The sequence below is a fragment of the Pseudorasbora parva genome, chromosome 18 (genome assembly GCF_024679245.1).
Source record: "Pseudorasbora parva isolate DD20220531a chromosome 18, ASM2467924v1, whole genome shotgun sequence".
Lineage (NCBI taxonomy): Eukaryota > Metazoa > Chordata > Actinopteri > Cypriniformes > Gobionidae > Pseudorasbora > Pseudorasbora parva.
The window spans coordinates 4,872,623-4,893,058 of NC_090189.1; the positions used below are offsets into that span (position 1 = coordinate 4,872,623).

At 36.7% G+C, this 20,436-nt stretch overlaps 1 protein-coding gene across 1 annotated transcript in view; it reads left to right on the plus strand.

Moving 5' to 3' along the window:
* LOC137047055 (zinc finger protein 420-like) overlaps positions 1 to 20,001 on the plus strand; it is a 29,404-nt gene extending 9,403 nt beyond the window's left edge. The window contains exons 7-9 of the mRNA XM_067424595.1: positions 14,405 to 14,440; positions 14,843 to 14,946; positions 17,807 to 20,001. Of these exons, the coding sequence (XP_067280696.1) occupies positions 14,405 to 14,440; positions 14,843 to 14,946; positions 17,807 to 18,948 (1,282 nt within the window). The 3' untranslated portion in view covers positions 18,949 to 20,001. The remainder of the gene's footprint in view (positions 1 to 14,404; positions 14,441 to 14,842; positions 14,947 to 17,806) is intronic.
* Positions 20,002 to 20,436: the final 435 nt, after the last annotated feature.

The window sequence follows — 20,436 nt, forward strand, 5'->3', positions numbered from 1 at the left end:
TTGAGTTTGGCTTCCTTGCCACTCTTGCTTAGTTGGGGACACTTAATATTCAGCAATATTATTGATTTGACTGAGCTGGACAATGACATCACTGTATGGCTAAACTCATTTAATAATTGATTAACTTTACACAGTCATTGAACTGACCTCAGCTGATCAATGCCACTATTGTCTGTTTAGAGCTGCTTTAGAGCAGAAATTAATTCTATTTGGACCAAATTAATCATTTTTTTCCTGTTTATCCATGTTTATCCGTTGAAACAATCAAAAGATATTGTAGGTGGTTGCTCTGATGTTGCTATGCGGTGGCTAGGGTTTTTGGATGGTAGCTAGGGGGTTGACAAGGTGCTCTGTGTGGTTTCTAGGGTGTTGCTATGTGGTTGCTAGCATGTCTGGGTGGTTACTTGGTTGTTTCCCAATGGTAAAAAGGCCAAAAACACATTTTATTCAGATTTCAGTTTCACGCATCAGTTGTCTCTTCTTTTCTAAATGATTTGTGAATATCTCACCTCATCCGTGACTTTCTCTGATTCACCAGAATTAAACTCTACAGGTCCGTCTGCATTCAGACACACTGGAATAATAATAAAAAAGGACTTTATAAAGAACATAGTGTGACTGTGAAATATAGGACAGACCAGGGATAGTTGTCACACGGTCCTTATTTTAGGAACATTTTTAGTAAATTCAGGTTTTGAGTTAAAAGCCCAATGACACTAGCTGCAGTTTAATATTATACTGTCAATTAGGATCATTCTTTTACATTTCAGTCCTCCAAACTAAAGTGAACACAATAAAACACACTGACATACATTAAGACAAAGAATACAAAAATACAGGTTTATTGTGTTCAACCTTCAAATGCATTTTAATATGGGCAAGTTGTCACACATTTCAAATGTTAGAAATTTACATATTAAAATTATTATATCAAAACAATAGTTTGCATCATACAAAGCTGTTTGTCAGGTTTCATTGTGACAGCTGACCCCATAAAAATGTCAATGTGTACTAAATGAAAAGGAAATATAAAGGAACTTTTTGGGAGGAGTTATACTTCTCTAGTAGGGTATAGTACAGACAGCTGCTTATCTTCGATCATGACAACAATCCTTCCGGCCTTGTCTTCATTTTAATCACTGCTGCATATAAACTGACTCTATTATAATATATTTAAATATATAATTTTCCAATATATTATATTTTGGAAATACATGGAATAATATATTGATGGTATTATACAACATATTATATTAATGTAATATATTGCAGTATATTGCAAAATATACAAATGATTGCCATTTTTAATATATTGCAATATATTGGAAAATATTTATATTAAATCCCATATATGTGAATATATTGCCTAATGTATTACATGATATTTTCCAATATACTGCAATATTTTTGTTAAGAAGTCTGTTTTACAAATAATTAACTTAAATTAAAATGTGTCAACTTGCCCCGTTCTTCCCTATCTGTAAATAAGGCAAAAATATTAAAACTAAAACACAACTGCAGATTAAATACTCACTGTTTGGTTTTTGCTGCATGCTGTCTCTGCGAACAATCTTCAGTATGCATTTCTCCCATGATTCTCTGGGTCTTGAGTCTTTCTCCCTTCTGTCCATCTCTCATTTAAGACTTTATCTCTTCTGCAGATACTCCAAATGCGATCCGTCACCTTCCCTCCACAGTGAGACTTTCACTTCAACCACAAAATTCAAGTAAGTAATCTCATACTTCAAACTCAGCTTTACGAAATGCATAAAGACGTGTTTCATTCACCTTCTGATGACTGTAAAAGTAAACAGATGAGGAGCAGAAATATCCACTTTAGCTCTGTGAATCTTGTAATAATACCTGATGAATGACGAGAACTGAGCAAGAGCTCTGAGAAAATGCAACTAGCACACCGAAAGAGATAAAACATGCAAGCTCATAAACTTTGGCTCCGCTCCAGCTGTATTGACGCAAGTACTGAGGAAACATGAATGAAAAAATACCTTGAGCTGACAGCTTCTGTTCTTGCACGGTTGATTGCACTGATTGCGTAATAAAAAAATAAACCACTGAACTATTCCATGACCTGACCTGCATAGGCCAAACAATATGCAAAATAATTAACATGAAATGGGCAAACAGACCTCATTATACATGCAAAATCACCACAAGAAATAAACATTGGACTAAATATTAAAAATACCCATTTCATGTCATCAATTAAAGATGTGGGAAGTGTTTTGGCATTACTTGTAAAGGTTCTAATTCGATTTATTTTGCTATCTTCAGTTGAATTTGTTTTACTCAAGTCACTGAAACCTGAAATATCCAAAATTTCCAACTTTATTATTCTTTGTGAAATGGAATGCAAAGGTAAATGCAAGATGATTGACAGATGGTGATTATGCAAACATGGTTTGACAGAGCATGTGATTCGGAGGAGGTTGTGGGATATTCCAGAAAGCAAGAGTTTAACTTACCGTGACATAAACCCTGAGCCCAGGTATGCTGGGCTGGTTTCAAAATTAAAACACCAAGAAAGAGCTAAGAAAGAGCGCACCCTCTTCTTCTTTTGTTTAGTGTCGGTTAACATAACCTGCTTAGTGCACACCACCACCTATTTGGTGGTTGTGCAATAATTTTTTCAATCTCTTCGTTTAATAAGTAATCTTTATTCACTGAAAATAAGGATTATTCTGTTTATTTGATGTCAAATAGTTGAATGCAGACCCATGTGTGAGATGACAATAAGACATATATTTTAATTGAATTAACATTTAAACATTACTTTGTTATCATAGAGCTTTTGAATTTATATATAATATTGTATATTATAACTATAATCATATAACACATTTAGCTATATTAATTTAATCATATTAATTTTATTAAACACATTTAATACCTCCTAAACAAACTAACTCTGGATCATGAGCTGATCTGGAACAGGTTATTTTCAGAAAGTGAGTTGATATGGCTGCTAACATACCCTAAAAGTTGGAAAATCTGCTAACTAACCCTTAAACATGCCCAGGAATGTCACATAACCTGCTTTCTGGAATACCGCCCTAGGACATACACTATACTGTATGTCCAAGGGCGTACCCTAGAATGCAATATTTTTCATACTTTTCACTGTTTATAATAGTTATAGAATAGTTTCTATAGTTATAAACAGTGAAAAGTATGAAAAATAATGCATTTCAACTCACATACATTTTTTATGTATATATATATATATATATATATATATATATATATATATATATAATTAATATCTTACAAAAACCATAACAAGTAATCCATTTTAATTGATCTTTTGTTACATCCATGGCATCTCCATTGTTTATTATTATTAACACAACCTTAATTGTTATTAGCAGGTTCTCACCACAAGCACATGCTCTACACTTCAACACAATGCAAAAATGTAAAAAAATAAACATACATGCCCCTATTGAACATTTTCTAGTGACCGATCACATCTAAAAAAATTTGTTGGCCAAATTTAATTTCTGTTAATTGATGCAATTTAATTAACAGAAATTAAATTTGGCCAACTAAAAAAAATTGATGTGATCAGTCACTACACTGTAAAAAAAATTATGTTCAATAAATTATGACAACATATGTTTTTACATTGTTTTAACTCATCAAAATAAGTTGAGCAATGTTAAACTTGTTTTTATTAGTTATACAAGATGTAACTCATTTTTTAAAGTCAGTTTAACATAATTTAAGTTGAAATAACTTAAACATCCAAGTCGATTCTACTGCAAAAGTTCAAAATTTGCCTTTTTTTTACCATGTAGAAAATTGTAAATGGGGCCTGAATGTTTTTTGTTTTGTTTTTACTGCGTGGTAACCTCCAAAAACAGGTGTAAAAACAAAAAAAGTCAGTTTATATGTGGTAACCTCCAAAAACAAAAATAGGGTGTGTCTCAATCCGCTCTCTAGTTCACTAGTCAGGGCACTGATTAGGACATAAGCCAATGGGCTGACTCCCTGATCAGTGCCCAGGCAACTGAACTAGGGAGCTAATTGAGACACACCCTTACATAAGCTACACTGTGTGATATTTTCCCCCATCTAGCGGTGTAAAGGTATATGACCATCCAGTGAATATTCTGTTCCTCTCAATTCTGATTTCATTTTAACTCCTACGGTGGCCGATTAAGTCCAAGATTAACATGGCAATCCCCCTCTTCACATTCGACATGGTGCCATCGAGTGTTAAAACGCGAAAGGCAAAGCTTGAATTTACGGGTATGTCCCTCTTTAGCTAATGTACTTTCAAGATGGAGGAGCAACATGGCGACCGGCATTCGAACCCCTCACCCGTATGTATTTTCAATGGCATATTCCTTTCCTGTAGCTCAAACAGTAGAGCATGGCGCTAGCAACTCCAAGGTCATGGGTTCGATTCCCAGGGAAAGCAAGAATTGACGAAAATGTAAAATGTGTACCTTGAATGCAATGTAAGTCGCTTTGGATAAAAGCGACTTACATTACATTAAAAGCGACCAAATGCATAAATGTAAATGTAAATGCATATTATAAACTTACGATAATATTTTATTACGTGAAAGAAGTAAATATACATTAATGAGCACATATATTTTTGAAAGAACTAAGTGTTTTTAGCTAAGAATAAACTAAAAAAGTTACACAGTGTAGCTTTAACAAGTCTCCCAATTTTTTGATCTTGTTGAGAAAACGGATACAATAACATTTTATTTCAACATTTATTATCCATATCCAGTTCGGTGCAAAGCATGATGGGAATGGGAAATCCTATCCCTGATTTATATAATGCAGTTTTAAAACAACTAAAATTAGTTATGTACTCTCAACTCAAATGGTTTAAGAGGTCAAAAAGAATTGTGTTAGATTAACTTAATGTACGTAAGTAAATTGAGCAAGCATCAAATGTTAATTTCGGCCTAAATAAAAATATTGAGTTGCGCTGAAACGCAACTGTTTCAAGTTAGTTTAACACCATGCAATAGTGTTTGAATGAGAAACCTAATACAATGGTGTTCAATTAAAATATAATTTTAAATAAACTGAACAGTATCAGAACATTTTTGTTACTTCCTTGAAAAGTTACTAATTGCATTACGTTACTTTTGCATAACTTTTTCTCACCTGACCTTAATTTCACACCAAAATTGAAATCAAATACGTCACATTCCCATGTACAATACAAACAAAACTTTTAGCTGTGCTGCCATTCTGGATTCCAGAAGAAAAGGATGAGGATGCAGGAGAAGATCGTTTAAAATTTACTTCAATAACAAAACAACAAAATCTTAACTTATTTTTGTTCATGGTTTAACTGAATCATCAAAGGTCAGAAGAAAGTATATTGGTCAATAAAGTGAGATTAAATACCTAAAAATGTTTGTTTTATTTAACACATTTAGTTATTGAGTGTGTGCGTGGTATCATATTCACATAAAATGACTTTCCTCAACATGTCAGTCAATAAATGGGAAGACAAAGTAATTTGCATTATTTGAAAAAAAGTAACTCAGATATATATTTAAAAGTAATGCATTACTTTACTAGTTACTTGAAAAAAGTAATCTGATTGCGTAACTCCAGTTACTTGCATGCTTTACCCCCAAAATAGTTTACAATCATCTCCACCATTCAAGATTAGATTTGTTATTGTGATGCACGGTTACACACAAATGGCAGTGACAAAGTGCATGTGATAGTAGCCTATAACATTATACCATTAAATTTAAATTATTAAATTTAAATTATTTTTTATGACTATTTCCCACATGTTATCCCAGAAATTATACAAATGGAAGTCATGCAATAGCTAATGAGCAAAACGTGTGACATCAAAAACAATCACAGAAAATCTTTTCATTAACAGTGATGGTAAAGATAGTCATACTTTTGATGCACTTTGCTGCAATTCAATTTGTTTTATGCTTGAGCTCATATCTGTTTATCTGACTCTCTAAACTTTGTATTCTTGATTTGCGCACTGGTTTTACAACCTGCAGATAGGTGAATTCCCTCAACCTGACGTTTACAAATTAACTTTGATCAGGTGCCTATTGTGTGCGCAAATCAAGAGTACACGGTTGAGCGAGTCAGATAAACAGGCATGACGTCAAGCTTAATACAAAGACATGAAAAATGCATTGTGTTGACTATATACCATTTCCTCATTCATTTGTTCAAAAATGAATAAAATATTTTACTAAATACTTTCAACATTTTTTTTATTAATAGGAGGCAAAGATGTACAAACACTTCAGCTCTTTACCTTTGTATTGTAATGACTAGGATGAGAGGGACACGTAACATTAAAGCTACACCGTGCAACTTTTTTTAGTTTATTCTTAGCTAAAAACACTTAGCTCTTTCAAAAATATATGTGCTCATTAATGTATATTTACTTCTTTCAAGTAATAAAGTATTTTCATAAGTTTATAATATGCCATTGAAAATACATACGGGTGAGGGGTTCGAATGCCGGTCGCCATGTTGGCTCTCCATCTTGAAAGTACATTAGCCAAAGAGGGACACACCCTAAATTCAAGCTTCGCCTTTCGCGTTTTAACACTCGATGGCACTGTGTCGAATGTGAAGAGGGGGATTGCCATGATAATCTTGGACTAAATCGGCCACCGTAGGAGTTCAGAATTGAGAGGAACTGAAACTATTATTCACTGGATGGTCATATACCTTTACACCGCTATGGGGGAAAATATCACAATGTAGCTTTAAGGATGGACAACGTCAGGAGTGTTTTATAACAAGAATTTATTTAAAGGGGGGGTGAAATGCTTTCATGCATACTGAGCTTTTTACACTGTTAAAAACTTGGATTCCCATCCTAAACACTCAAAAACTAATGTTGGACGTTTGATGGAGTATTTCTGTGTTAAAAATACTCCTTCCGGTTTCTCACAAGTTTCGGAGAGTTTTTTTTTGAGTATGGCTCGACTTGACGTTAATAGAGCGGAAGGTCCTTGTATGGGCCGTACGGGCTCTTCTCCCGGTAGGGTGCGCGCGCGTGACTAGAGCGAGAGAGGAAATGCACGCCCATAAACACTCTCTCAAGCTGCAGATCCAGTCTTCCGTGAACACTAATGTCGGTTATAGTCCGCGCCGCGCTCCACTTCATTCCTCCACTTTGACATTAAGCGACTTCAACGCTTCAGCACAGCATTCCGGGAAGGCAGCGCTGCATTTGAACCGATTTGAATGCAGAAATGCTTCAGTCGCATCGCAAAGTGGATCTCCACACTCCAAGAAGTGTGTTTTTGACGGAGCGGTCCCAGCGATAAAGGTTCGGTCCTGCTTTGGAAGCAGCCGGTAAGTAAAACTGCTTCAAATGTCTGTGCTGTTGCTTATCGTCGCGTGAGTAAACATCAGTAAACGACACGATCGCGTGCTTCGCCATTCAAATGCGCTAACGGACTTCATTGCTGTTCTATGTAACTTATAACGTTGCTACTAAGGTTTGGTCGCATACAATAGTCCATAAACCGAATCATGTCCTCATAAACTGAGAGTAAAGACAAATGTTGACAGGCCACTAAATACAGTCCATACCACAGAGACGGATGTCCTGCTGTTGCTGTTTCTATTTCAGCCTCCGAATTAGATTATGGATCATATCTATTAGCTGAGATCGATAGCGATGGGTTTCTCCACGCTTGAGGACGTCACCGCTTTGTTCGTGCTCGTCATTCTTTAGCTCCGCCCACTCAATACGCCTCCAGGCGCTCGTTTTTTTCCGGAAAGACTCGGTACAGCCCATATTTCTTTTACAAATATAATAAAACTAAAGACTTTTCGGAGATATGAAGGATGCAATACTACTCTATAGGTACTCAAGATTGACATGAGATTGACTGAAACTGAGTGTTTCACCCCCCCTTTAACAGGGTTTCCTCACAAAATAAACAAAAAGAGAGCTGGAGAGCCCAGTAACCTCTGAGAAAATAATCAAACTACGGAAATGAGTCTCCCCACTCTGAAAGAACTTTATAACTAAAAGGTAAAGGACAATGTGGCGTAAGTGGCTTGTGGTGTCGGTGGCTGGCAGAGAGAGCAAGCGCAATCCAACTTTCCAGCTTTATATCCCAGCAGTCCCGGTTTAGCCAACCCAGAGCTGGAGAAAAAGGAAGTCCTATTAGGTTAAACAAATAATGCACTAGGGCTGGGGCGTACACAAGCCTGCAGTCTCCCTCTCATTTACTGAAGCTTTCACGCCTCGATCGCCCTCCGGTGACCGGTCCCAGTATAGCCGCCCCTCTGTGATTTCTAATGGACGCGAGGCAAACTAAATAATAAAATTACACTTCAGAAAATTTTCCCCAAAGTTAGTTTATGTCACTGAAGGCAGTTATCATCACGATGATTTCATTTCAAGTGTTTGTTTTTAAAATAAGTTTAGTTTTAGTTATTTATGTGATGCTTTAAAAACGGGGGGTGTGACGTCATGATTGACAGCTGAGACTGACGGCTTCTCTGAGTGAAGTTGTCACTGAGGCACTAACGGACTTTTTTCGAAATTTTTGGGAGCAGATTAGAGCTTTAGCTTTAATTTCTACATTTCCATAACTGTTTATTTCACACCAACATAATTAATTGTTCTGCATCTGCGAGAGTGTGGGCGGGCTTTTGATATCGCTGCTGTACTTCCTGCTCTACTTCCTGCGCTCTACTGCGCAACTCCGGTCCCGAAATCGCTACTGCGCAGACTCGGTCCCAAGATGTCCTCGCCGTGCAAGGACGCCTAAAAGCTTCAAATCTGCCAAGCGGAAACGGATGATGTCGAGTCGTCCATATTTTTTACAGTCTATGGGCGTACATGTGGTACGCGTAACACTTCTTCAGGGTCCTCATTGATTTTTCAGACTGCACCAGTGCACACAGATAACAGTGTGGGAGTACCGAATTGTGTTCTCTTCGCCTCTTCTTGTGCAGGAATGGTTTAAAATCGCAAGACTGAGTAAATTGGCAAGACAAAACTAATGCAAATAATAAACTTTCATCGTGGCAAATTTAGATCGCTACTTCCATTTCACCTCCTATTGAAAAAAGTATTTATTTTGATGTGCGGCAGCGTGGCACATTGTTCACGTATTAACGTTGAATATTAAGAGAATAAATATTGACGTTACTGTAATAATAAAGGGGCTCGCGCATAAGCGTGGTTGATCAAAATCCTGTCGCGACATTCACATTGAGTTCAATTACACAATTAGTCTCAAACCTTAATATAATATACATATACACCACTTTTTCCATTCTTGAAGTGTCCTTTTTTTGCCTGTGGTGATTAGATTCACTGTTTTGCATTGCCTCTTGAACATGAGACCGCGATGCGTCTGGTGCACGGCATATGGCGCTTCATCAGTGGCTTAAAAATGGTGAGTATCATAGTAAACACAGTCGGCAATTGGATCGACTATTGGATTCAATATTATGTATTTGGTCTTAAAGTGACCGCAGCAGCCTATAGCCTAGCTACCTCCTGCCATCTGTCATTAAAGTTAATCAAAGTTAAAGTTAATCTTTTGTAGCTAGTTTTAACATTCATAAATCTATATTTAATTCATACAATGAAGATTATGCAATGGTATTTTACGTTTGATTATTCAGTTTCTGTACCTGAATTACTGTTCATTTTACCACTGTTCTTACTTTTTGACTGTTCGAAACTTTGTTTTGAAATCGCCCCATCACATATAAGTCGTTATTTATTTACATTTTTTTGCGCAGAAAAACTATTCTCGTGGCTTCATAAAATGATTGTAGAGCTACTGTAGTGAGATGGGCTTTGTAACGGCATCTTTAGTGCCTTTATGGGTCTTGAGAGAGGAAATGACATTGGTGTCAATGAAGGCCTTTCTGAGCCGTCGGATTTCAACACTAATATCTTCACTTGTGTTCTGAAGATGAACGGAGGTCTGACGGGTGTCACACGACATTAGGGTAAGTAATTAATGAGAGAATTGTCATTTTTGGGTGAACTAACATTTTAAAGTTTTATTAACGTTACGCTGGTATGAAGCAGGACCAGCTGAGAGTCGTAGGAGCAAATGCTAATGAGAGAGACCTGAACGAAACACCGGACTCTGAGCTTTTGTTCTGCTTATGCTGCAGTCGCCACTTCCGCTCTTTCCATTGCATATGTGGGCTAGAGATCTGCATGGGTTTTAAGCCCGAACCAGGCCCGTACCCGAGATCATTTCATCTGACCTGTTCACATGTTAAGCCCGACCCGAACCCGAGGTCTGTTTCTCACTGCAAATACCATTTTTGTAGTATGTGGTATTTACTGATTTGCTTGCAAGGGTAAACAAATACTGGTACAAACAAACACAGGCACAGCGGCTCCATCAGTACAGCAGTAAGAGAAAAATCAAAGACTTTTGGTCGAACAAGTATAAAAGTCAAAAATGTCTCTGCAATTTCTCATGTAGTGTTGCTTAACTATTTACACATATCCTTCTCAGGACGAGAACGGCCTCGAAAGTTGATCATAATTCTTCCTGCATCATTTGAAACTGTGATAAGTTTTCCCTCAGTCATTTTTTGCATTATCGCGCTAGTTTGTAGTTTGCTTGCTAGCGTCTGCCTTGCTGTGACCGATATAGCGCACGAGAGCGGTAGCACAGTTTCATGAGTTTTCAAGCATGTTTACAGCAATTACACTAGGGTCCTTACACCACCGGTGCTCGGGCCCTAATAAAAGTTAGCTTCTATAAATCAGGACAGAACTAAAGCCAATTCATGCAGTTAAAGCAACTTTTAAGCACAAGATGTCAAATTTAATACTGGCATTTTACGTGTTTGATTTTTCATTTCTATCCTGCATAGATCCAAAGCAGATCTATGCAAAAAATACCAAATTCGTCAACAGTTTTATATTACTACTTTACTTATTTCATTACAAATGACTTCTAGAACTAAGCACATGTATTTATCAATGATTGCTTTATATTCTATAGACCGTTCTGTCTGAAATAAGTGAGGTTACACAGACAGCCACATATTGGCTAAATTATATATTTATTAGTTGTTGCAAAAAACATGGGTGTTTAGACATTTAATAATACATTCGGGACTGAGAACTCTTTCAGGTATAAACAGACGCAGTGTAATGTAGTAAATACACTTTGAAACTTGCATGAATTTCACAAAGTTTTCAATTGAATCCAAATAATACAGACATTTAATCCCTGCGGATCATGTGCTTCATGTAGCTCAAAAACAGGTCATTGTGCACTTGAACAAGACACTTGACACTAGTTATGAGGTTCTTAAGATAAAAATACCTTTTAAATGGAAGTAATGACACGTTTGAAGAATGCCATAAAGTGCCTGCGACCTCTAGACAGCTTGTGAAAGTGCTGCATGAACTATCGGTTCAAATAGGAGGAAATTTGATCTCAGGGTTGCTTCTTTTACATTGTCTGTGTACACAAATATTTTTTAAAAATCAGTTTAAATATGTACACAGTACAGTTATAGTTATAGTCATGAACACTTTAAAACTGAGCATTTTCAGAGGAAAATAGTGTTTTGCATTCCAGTCTCCTTCTGAATCATCGACTGAAAGTGACGTGAAGAACGTTCTGCCTGTTAGATGAGAAAAACGGGCTCTTTCTGAAGAGAAAAACACACTGTTAGAAATCAAAACACAAGCAGATGATTTATTCTATGATTATGAGCTGATTATGAATCTCTCACCTCATCTCTGAATTTCTCTGCAGGTCTGTCTGCATCAAGAGAGACTGATGAAACAAATAGATGTTAGGCTACGGTTTGAGTCACTTGATCATATTCCACCCTAAAAACCTAAAAACTATTGGGTTATAACAAACTGATTTATATTTCAGGATTTCACTTTTTTTCAACAAGCATTTAGAAGAACTAAAAACCCAAGTTTACTCAAAAATTGTCTGTGCATTCTTACACTTTGGTCGATATTTGTCCAGACTGTTTCTCAGCTGCAGAATTAGATGTTTTCTGAATCCACAGGGATTTTCTTTTCCTGTATCCATTGTTTTTTCCTTCTGTGCAGGTTTGCCTTCATCTGGCTTTTCTTCTTCGGCTGCGTTTTGTTCTATCTCTTGCATCTCCTTTAGTTTTCTTGTCATATTACTGGCATTTAGTCTTATTTTTTTTATTTTGAGATTTCAGAGAACATCTGTAAAACACAGAAAATATATAACCGCATCCTTATTGAAGAGAAATACATGGCTTCGACCCATTGTAGTATTAACACATTAATTTACATTAATAGTTAGTATTTTATGTTATTAGGAAATTAATACATTATGACACATTTAACTAATAAAAATTACTAAATATATTAATAATATAGAATCTTTATTAGTTGCTGATGCAGTAATTATAAATAAATGGTTAAGTTCTTCAGGAGTAATTCATTAACTTATGATTATTAGTTAGGCATCAATTAATGCATATTAGTGCTATCGTATTGTAAAGTATAACATATTTTTGATTAAAAGCAAAATGAATGCATTTTCTGCTTCAACTCAAATTCTGCAATGCAGTTTGTAATTTACTGAGTTGTCATAAATCAGAGCTATTGTAATCTGAATGTGATCTAGAATTACAAAACAAATGACAACATGAAACACTCACCTAGATCCAGATCTGGGAATATTGATTCTTATTTTAATTCGTACTTCAGTTTGCTTCATTTAAATCCCTGAAGAAGACGACTACTAAAGCGCAGTAGAGAACAGCAGACTCCACCAGGAAATGACTGAGTAAATTTTGAACTGCTTTGGTGACACAGGAGGCAAATATAGAAAGTGCCTGAACTGGTTTAGCCTCTTTCTTTTTTCTTTTAAAGTTAATCTGGTCTTTGTTAAAACTTTACAATAACTGAGGATCCAGTTGATTTCATTACAGGGTTTGTCCACAGCAAGTAGTATTTTCCGGACTATAAGTCGCACTTTTTTTCATAGTTTGGCTGGTCCTGCGACTTATAGTCAGGTGCGACTTATATATCAAATTGAATTCATACTGACTGACAAGAATAAACATATAGCCGCGAGAATGCGCTCTATGCTGGCCTGTAGCCTAATATATGCTTATAGACAACAACTTAGAAAGACTGAACACAAACAAAATGCCCCCATAAAGAAAATGTTATTCTGCAAAACACAAACAGCATGTTGTAAAATATGCAGCGGAGAACGAGTCTCACAGCGTTCGTCTCGCGCGGCTGCGCCTCTCCCGGCAGAGAGTTCAATCGTCTGTGGACTCGTTCCTTCAGCTCTGGCCATCTTGCTTACAGTCCGCAAGTAGATTTCTTTTTCTTCTTCATCACAGTTAAAGTAACCTCTGCTTTTCGCCAGTCCCTTACAAGTTTCTCACTCACTTCAAACTTTCTTTCTTCTGCTCGGGTTATGCAGTGAAGCGGGCACGAGCGAGTGCACGCGAGCAGGTGCTCGCATGCGCGCGCGGGTGCTCGCGTGCTCGCATGCGCGCGGCTCCAGCTCTGCCCTAATGCGACTTATAGTCCAGTGCGACTTATATATGTTTTTTTCCGCGTCATGATGCATTTTTTGACTGATGCGACTTATACTCCGGAGCGACTTATAGTCCGGAAAATACGGTATAAAGACATTTAATACCATGACATCACATAATTAGAAAATAAACTCTTTTCAAAGTATTTGCATTGTTACTGATTAATCCAGACCTCAAGGTCGCTCAATGCTAAATTTATAGTCAATGTTTTACTGTTCACACTGACCCAGGATCAGATCTTTTGAGAGCTGAAATCCAACCGCATAGCCAACAACAAATGTGTATAAAAATAAGCATAAAACAACATTTTTGACATGCTAAAACTAACTCGGCAGCATAAATGAGGTCCATATGCAAAATGTTGTCATATTTTTTAATGTAGCCTACCGTGTGCACAACTTAGGCTACCATTAATTAATAGTAATTTAAGTAACTGGGGGTTAACAGAAAACCAAAGTAAACAATAACTGAATTTGATATTTCTTCTTTGACACAGGCATAGCAATAATAGGGAAGCATCAAAACATTTGAGTGGTCCTTGGACATTTAAAGACTAAATAGGCCTAAATGCTCATTGATAAATCAACTGTCACCAATAAATATTATTTCTAAAATAATATTTTTATGTTTTATTATTACATATATTATCCCAAACGAAAACTAGTGGCGAGATAAATTATGCCAAGATAATAGATAACACATTCGGTCTATGAAGATATATAGAGTTGGATTGTTTTCCTCCAATGGAGGCGCTCGAGCAACCGAAGCAACGACACACATCCGAGAATAGAGAAGAAGAGAAATGAGTGAGGGAAGAAGGAACATAAACATGAGAAGTGGACCACAGCCGTTCATTCTGCTCTAAATCTGATGCTTTCACACTGTGAGTACATTCATTTATCATTTATTAGGAGAAATATAAATCCAAACGACTAAACGAGTCGGTTGATTTAGTGAATCAATCGCTCAGAAAAAAATATAAATTGACTGACTGCTTTGTTCATTACACTCGAGAAACGTAGACTGTTTTTCACATTAAAATTTGTTGTGTTTAAAATTTTTAATGGTTGTCACATACAAATCAGCTGGATAAGTTGAATTGTTTCTAAACAGCAGTTTGATCAAAACACTTAAAGCTGAATAATACAGAGATTGTAAGTGTGATGATCATCTGCTAAATGAGCAACAGCGACCACAATTCACACCTTCAGTCAGTGAAGCCGCTCCCACAGCCGTTCATGAGAGTTTAAATGCTGGGAATATTCCCATCTTCCCACAGGAGGAGAAGAAGAAGCAGCAGCAGGAGAAACTATTATGATACAATTGTAAAGATGGAGTTTAAGGAAGAACCCTGCAGAATAAAAGATGAAGAAACAGAGGAACAAACAGGTTGGTGTTTTCCTTTATTCTCTTTAATGAAGAACATTCAGATGAAAAGACAGAACAATATTATTATTTTTTTAAACTGAGCTCTGGTGTCCTCTACATAGGACATTGCATAAAAATGTACTATATATATATATATATATATATATATATATATATATATATATATATTATTAATAATTATTAGGGATGGGCATTTGCCCAAAATATTGTATTTGAATATTTGGGCTCATAATGAATATTTGAATATTAATTTATTTAAAATGCATTATAAAAAATAAATTAAAAGACATGGTATTTTTATTTATTTATCGCCATTTCTGAACAAGCTTAAGATTATGCAATATGCACAACATGCTTATGCTATATCTTAAGGTTTTCTTTCAGTTCAAAACATTAAACAATATGTGTATGCCAAAAAAATAGGCCTAAAGAACAAAAACATTACAAGCTAATAAACACTGATAAAGCAGAGAAAAGCCAGTTCTCGTGCCGAACGTACATATACACTCGAGTCGGTTTGGTTATCGTGTTTGTATTGTTTCACACTTTCATGTTGAGAAAAACAAACAATATCATTTATTTTAGATTATATTATTCTCAGGAGAGAAAACGTTCCCCACTGACAGACATCGCAGAGACACAAAGATAATGTGTTAAGTGAAGTTTCTAACAGCATTTTGTGTTTTCTGTTCTTAAACCCTCGAAACTTAAAGGAAGCATATGTTTCAAGATCATTTTGCTATCATAAGTTATCTCGCTCTCACTCTGAGAACATCTGTGCTTACCTGCACTTGTGAATGCAGCGACGAACAGCTGTCTTTCCTCATTCGACGGATGTTGTGGGATTTCATGTGATTTTTATTTATTTATTTTTCATTGTGGTCGTGATAATATGATAACTTAGTTTCATTAATAAAAAATAAAAAAAGTAACTCTATTTTGTAAGATCATTTTCAATTTTCATCTAAGTAATTCCAAACATTGCGAGGCAGACGACGACATTGTGATTAAATACGATCAACTTACTACCCCACACCATAGCGCTACTTAGTGGATTTAGTTATACCTGTGAGTTTTAGTGGGATTTATCACGGATTCACTGCATTTATGGCCAGCAAAGCAACATGCTATTATTGGAATAGTATTTTTCAAATAATATTATAATACAGATTGAATATTCAGATATTTGTGCACACCCCTAATAACAATACAGTGCATAGGGAAAGTATTCACAGCGCTTCACCTTTTGTTATGTTACAGCCTTATTCCAAAATCGATTAAATTCATTTTACTCAAAATTGTACAAAAAATACCCTATAATGAGAATATGAAAGAAATTAGTTTGAAATCTTTCTGCGTAAGTATTTACAGTCTTTGCTCAATACTGTTGAAGACTATTGAAGCACCTTTGGCACCAATTACCGCTTCAAGTCTTTTTGAGGATGATGCTACAAGCTTAGCACACCTAAGCTCCACCAGGTTGGATGGGGAGCGTCAGTGCACAGCCATTTTCAGATCTCTCCAGAGATGTGCAATATGGTTCAAGTCTAGGCTCTGGCTGGGCCACCCAAGGACATTCACAGAGTTGGCTTGTTATCTTGGCTGTGTCCTTTGCAGTGTTGGGGAAGTTATTGCCCAAGTTAATGCTCCAAGTGTTTTTCACTTTTCTTATATTTTTTTATTATAGGCAAAATAAGTCAAGTGATTTGAGATTTGAGAGCAAGGCAAGGGCCTAGATTTGAGTTTGTTTTTCACAAAAGAGAGTAACGCAAGTAACGAATGCAATTAAATTTCAATAATTGTGATGACGAGCGCTGTGTGAACAAAAGCCAAAACTAATGCCGCAATGTGTACGTAGTTATTGTGCGACTCCTAGAGCTTGATTTTTCAATAACATAACCCTGCAGTGCCAGAAGAGCTCGTCTGTGTTTTAAACGCAGAGAGTGTTCGTATACAAAAGAAACTAAAATTAAACAAGCAGAAATGTGCGCAAACTGGACACAAGTCGAGACCACGGAGCTCCTTACTATCCGTACTGAAGCTGAGATCGCTCGCCATTATACGTCACATCCATATGTCAGGTGTCAACTTAATCTGGGACCATTACGGGTTGTGTGTGAAAGCGCACATATTACGGTATTTCACTGTCAGTAAAAATGGACCAAATCTAGGGGCTCGGGAACAAATGCCGGGTCGCATTATCCGTGTATTTGCCGGCATCGCTGTGTGAAAGGGGCTCTAGTCTCTCAGTTCCTACCACTGTACAGCATCCCCACGGAATGATGCTGCCACCACAATGCTTCCCTGTAGGGATGGTATTAGCCAGGTGATTAGCTGTGCCTGGTTTCCTCCAGACATGACACTTGCTATTCAGGCCAAAGAGTCTCAGAGTTCTACAGACAATTATATTTCTTGGACTTCATGGTTTTATTTATGCTCTAACATGCATTGTTAACTGTGGGACCTTATATAGTCAGGTGTGTGCCTTTCCAAATCATGACCAATCAACTGGATTTACCACAGGTGGACTCTAGTCAAGTTATAGAAACATATCAACTATGATCAGCGGAAACAGGATGCGCCTGAGCTCAATTTTGAGTGTCATGGCAAAGTTTGTGAATACTCATTAAAAATAAATAAATAATGAATTTAATCCATTTTAGAATAAGGTTGTAATATAACATTTTTGGAAAAAGTCAAGTACTATGAATACTTTCCGGATGCTCTGTACATCTAAAACTAGATAATATTAGACACCGTAGTAAACTAGATTTGTGCTTAATGTAAAATTTACTTTATTTCTCTGTTTCTCATTTGTCCTCCTTTAATTGAATTTTGGGAATTTAATGTTGATTTTTAGATCCGAAGGAAGTGAACGAAGACAAGTTTCAAAAACTTCACCTCAAAAATGAAGAGGAAAAAGCAGTTGTTTCAAAGACTGAAGAGCATTTCACACAAGAACAAGCTGGAGAATCTGGAGTCAAAGGATTTTCTACCTGCTCAGAGTGTGGAATGTTTTATGTGCATAAATCAGACCTTAAGAAACACATGAAATCTCACACTGGCGAAAATCTGTTCACATGCACTCAGTGTGGAAAGAGTTACATACATAAAAAGAATTTAAATGAGCACATGAGACTTCACACTGGAGAAAGACCGTTCACCTGCACCCAGTGTGGAAAGAGTTTCACTTACAAAAGAAATCTCAGTGATCATCTGCGCTGTCACACTGGGGTGAAGTCTTTCAGCTGTGATCAGTGTGAGAAAACATTTGTTTCTGTCCAAAACTTAAGATCACACCTTAAAGTTCATACTGGTTTGAAGCCTCACATTTGCTCCTTTTGTGGAAAGAGTTTTTCACTACTAAAAAATTTACAAGATCATCAGACCATTCATACTGGTGTGAGACCTCATACATGCTTTGACTGTGGGAAAAGTTTTAGTACATCAAGCAACTTAAAATCACACCAGAGAATTCACACTGGAGAGAAACCGTACAAGTGCTCAGAATGTGTAAAGACTTTTTCATTTCTAAAAAATTTACAAGTTCACCAGCGTATTCATACTGGTATAAGACCATATATGTGCGGTGACTGTGGGAATACCTACACTACATCCAGTGCCTTAAAAATACACCAGAGAATTCACACTGGAGAGAAACCGTACAAGTGCTCACTCTGTAAGAAGAGCTTCACTCAGCCAGGACACCTGATAGATCATAAAAGAGTTCATACTGGTGTGAGACCTTATGTGTGCTTTGACTGTGGGAATAGCTTCACTACATCCAGTGCCTTAAAAATGCACCAGAGAATTCACACTGGAGAGAAACCGTACAAGTGCTCACACTGTGGAAAGAGTTTCTCTCAGTCAGGACACCTGAAAGATCATGAGAGAGTTCATACTGGAGAAAAGCCACACCAGTGCTCTTCATGTGGGAGGAGATTCACCTTCTCCTCTAATCTACAGACTCATAAGAAAACGCATTGTTGTCTAAGTGAGTGAAAGCACCTGTGAAACAATGGTAGCGTCAGTTTATTAAAACTGTGAATGTTCATGAGCTGCTCAATGATGTTAAGAACTAACTCTTGAAATTAAACAAAAAATGTGGATAATTGAAATCAGTGAAGTTAAGTCATGGGGTAGTTTTCGGTTGAATGGAGTTTATTACACCGATAACATTTTGACCTAATCTTGTGTTGGTCCTGTCGAGGCATGGCCTCCACTAGACCCCTGAAGATGTGCTGTGGTATCTGGCACCAAGATGTTAGCAGCAGGTCCTGTAAGTTGTGAGGTGGGGCTCCATGGATCAGACTTGTTTGTTCAGCACATCCCACAGATGCTCAATTGGATTGTGATTTGGATAATTTGTAGGCCGAGTCAACATCTCAAACTAATTGTGCTCCTCAAACCATTCCTGAACCATATTTGCTTTGTGGCAAGGTGCATTATCCTGCTGAAAGAGGCCACAGCCACCAGGGAATACCGTTTTTATAAAATGGTGCACATTGTCTGCAACATTGCTTAGGTAGGTGGCACATGCCCCACAGTTTCCCAGCAAAACATTGCCCAAGGCAATTTGAGCTCCAGTAGCTTGTCTGTTGGATCGGACCACACAGGCCAGCCTTCGCTCCCTACGTGCATCAATGAGCCTTGGCCGCCTATGACCGCCGGTTCACCACTGTTCCTTCCTTGGAGCACTTCTGATAGATACTGACCACTGCAGACCGGGAACAGACCACAAGAGCTGCAGTTTTGGAGATGCTCTGACTCATTCATCTAGCCATCACAATCTGGCCCTTGTCAAACTCGTTCAAATCATTACGTGTGTCCATTTTTCCTGCTTTTAACACATCAACATTGAGGGAAAAATGTTTACTTTCTGCCTAATATATCCCTCCCACTAACGGGTGCCATGATGAAGAGATAATCAGTGTTATTCACTTCACCTGAATATATGATGTTATAATGGTTGTAATGTTATGCCTGATTGGTGTATGGCCAATAATGTATGTAATGCACTGTTTTATATGAGAAATAAAAGGGAACAAAACTTAAGACTGATTAATTAATAAAATTACTGTTGTTTACATGTAATCAAAGGGTTTTAACTGTTAAATAACTCTATAGTTGATTTTTTGATCAATGATGATTTGGTAGAAAATAAGTTCTTGCTGCACACTTATTGTAGTGAATAATTATTTAATTACTTTTATTGTCTTTTTTTAAAGCAGATTTTTTCATCTCTTCAAAATATGTTTTTGTTTATTTGATTGTCTTCATGTTGTTTGATACATTAGCTGAATGTTCTAGATAAGAATCAGTTACACATTCATTTAAATGTGGGGTTTTTATGAATGTTCCTTTCGGACTCACTTTATATTAGGTGGCCTTAACTACTATGTGCTGACATTTAAATTCATAATGTGTTTTTACATTGTACTTGCAAAATTCAGCGCTGGGAAGATTAATCTGCATTTAAACTTATTACGA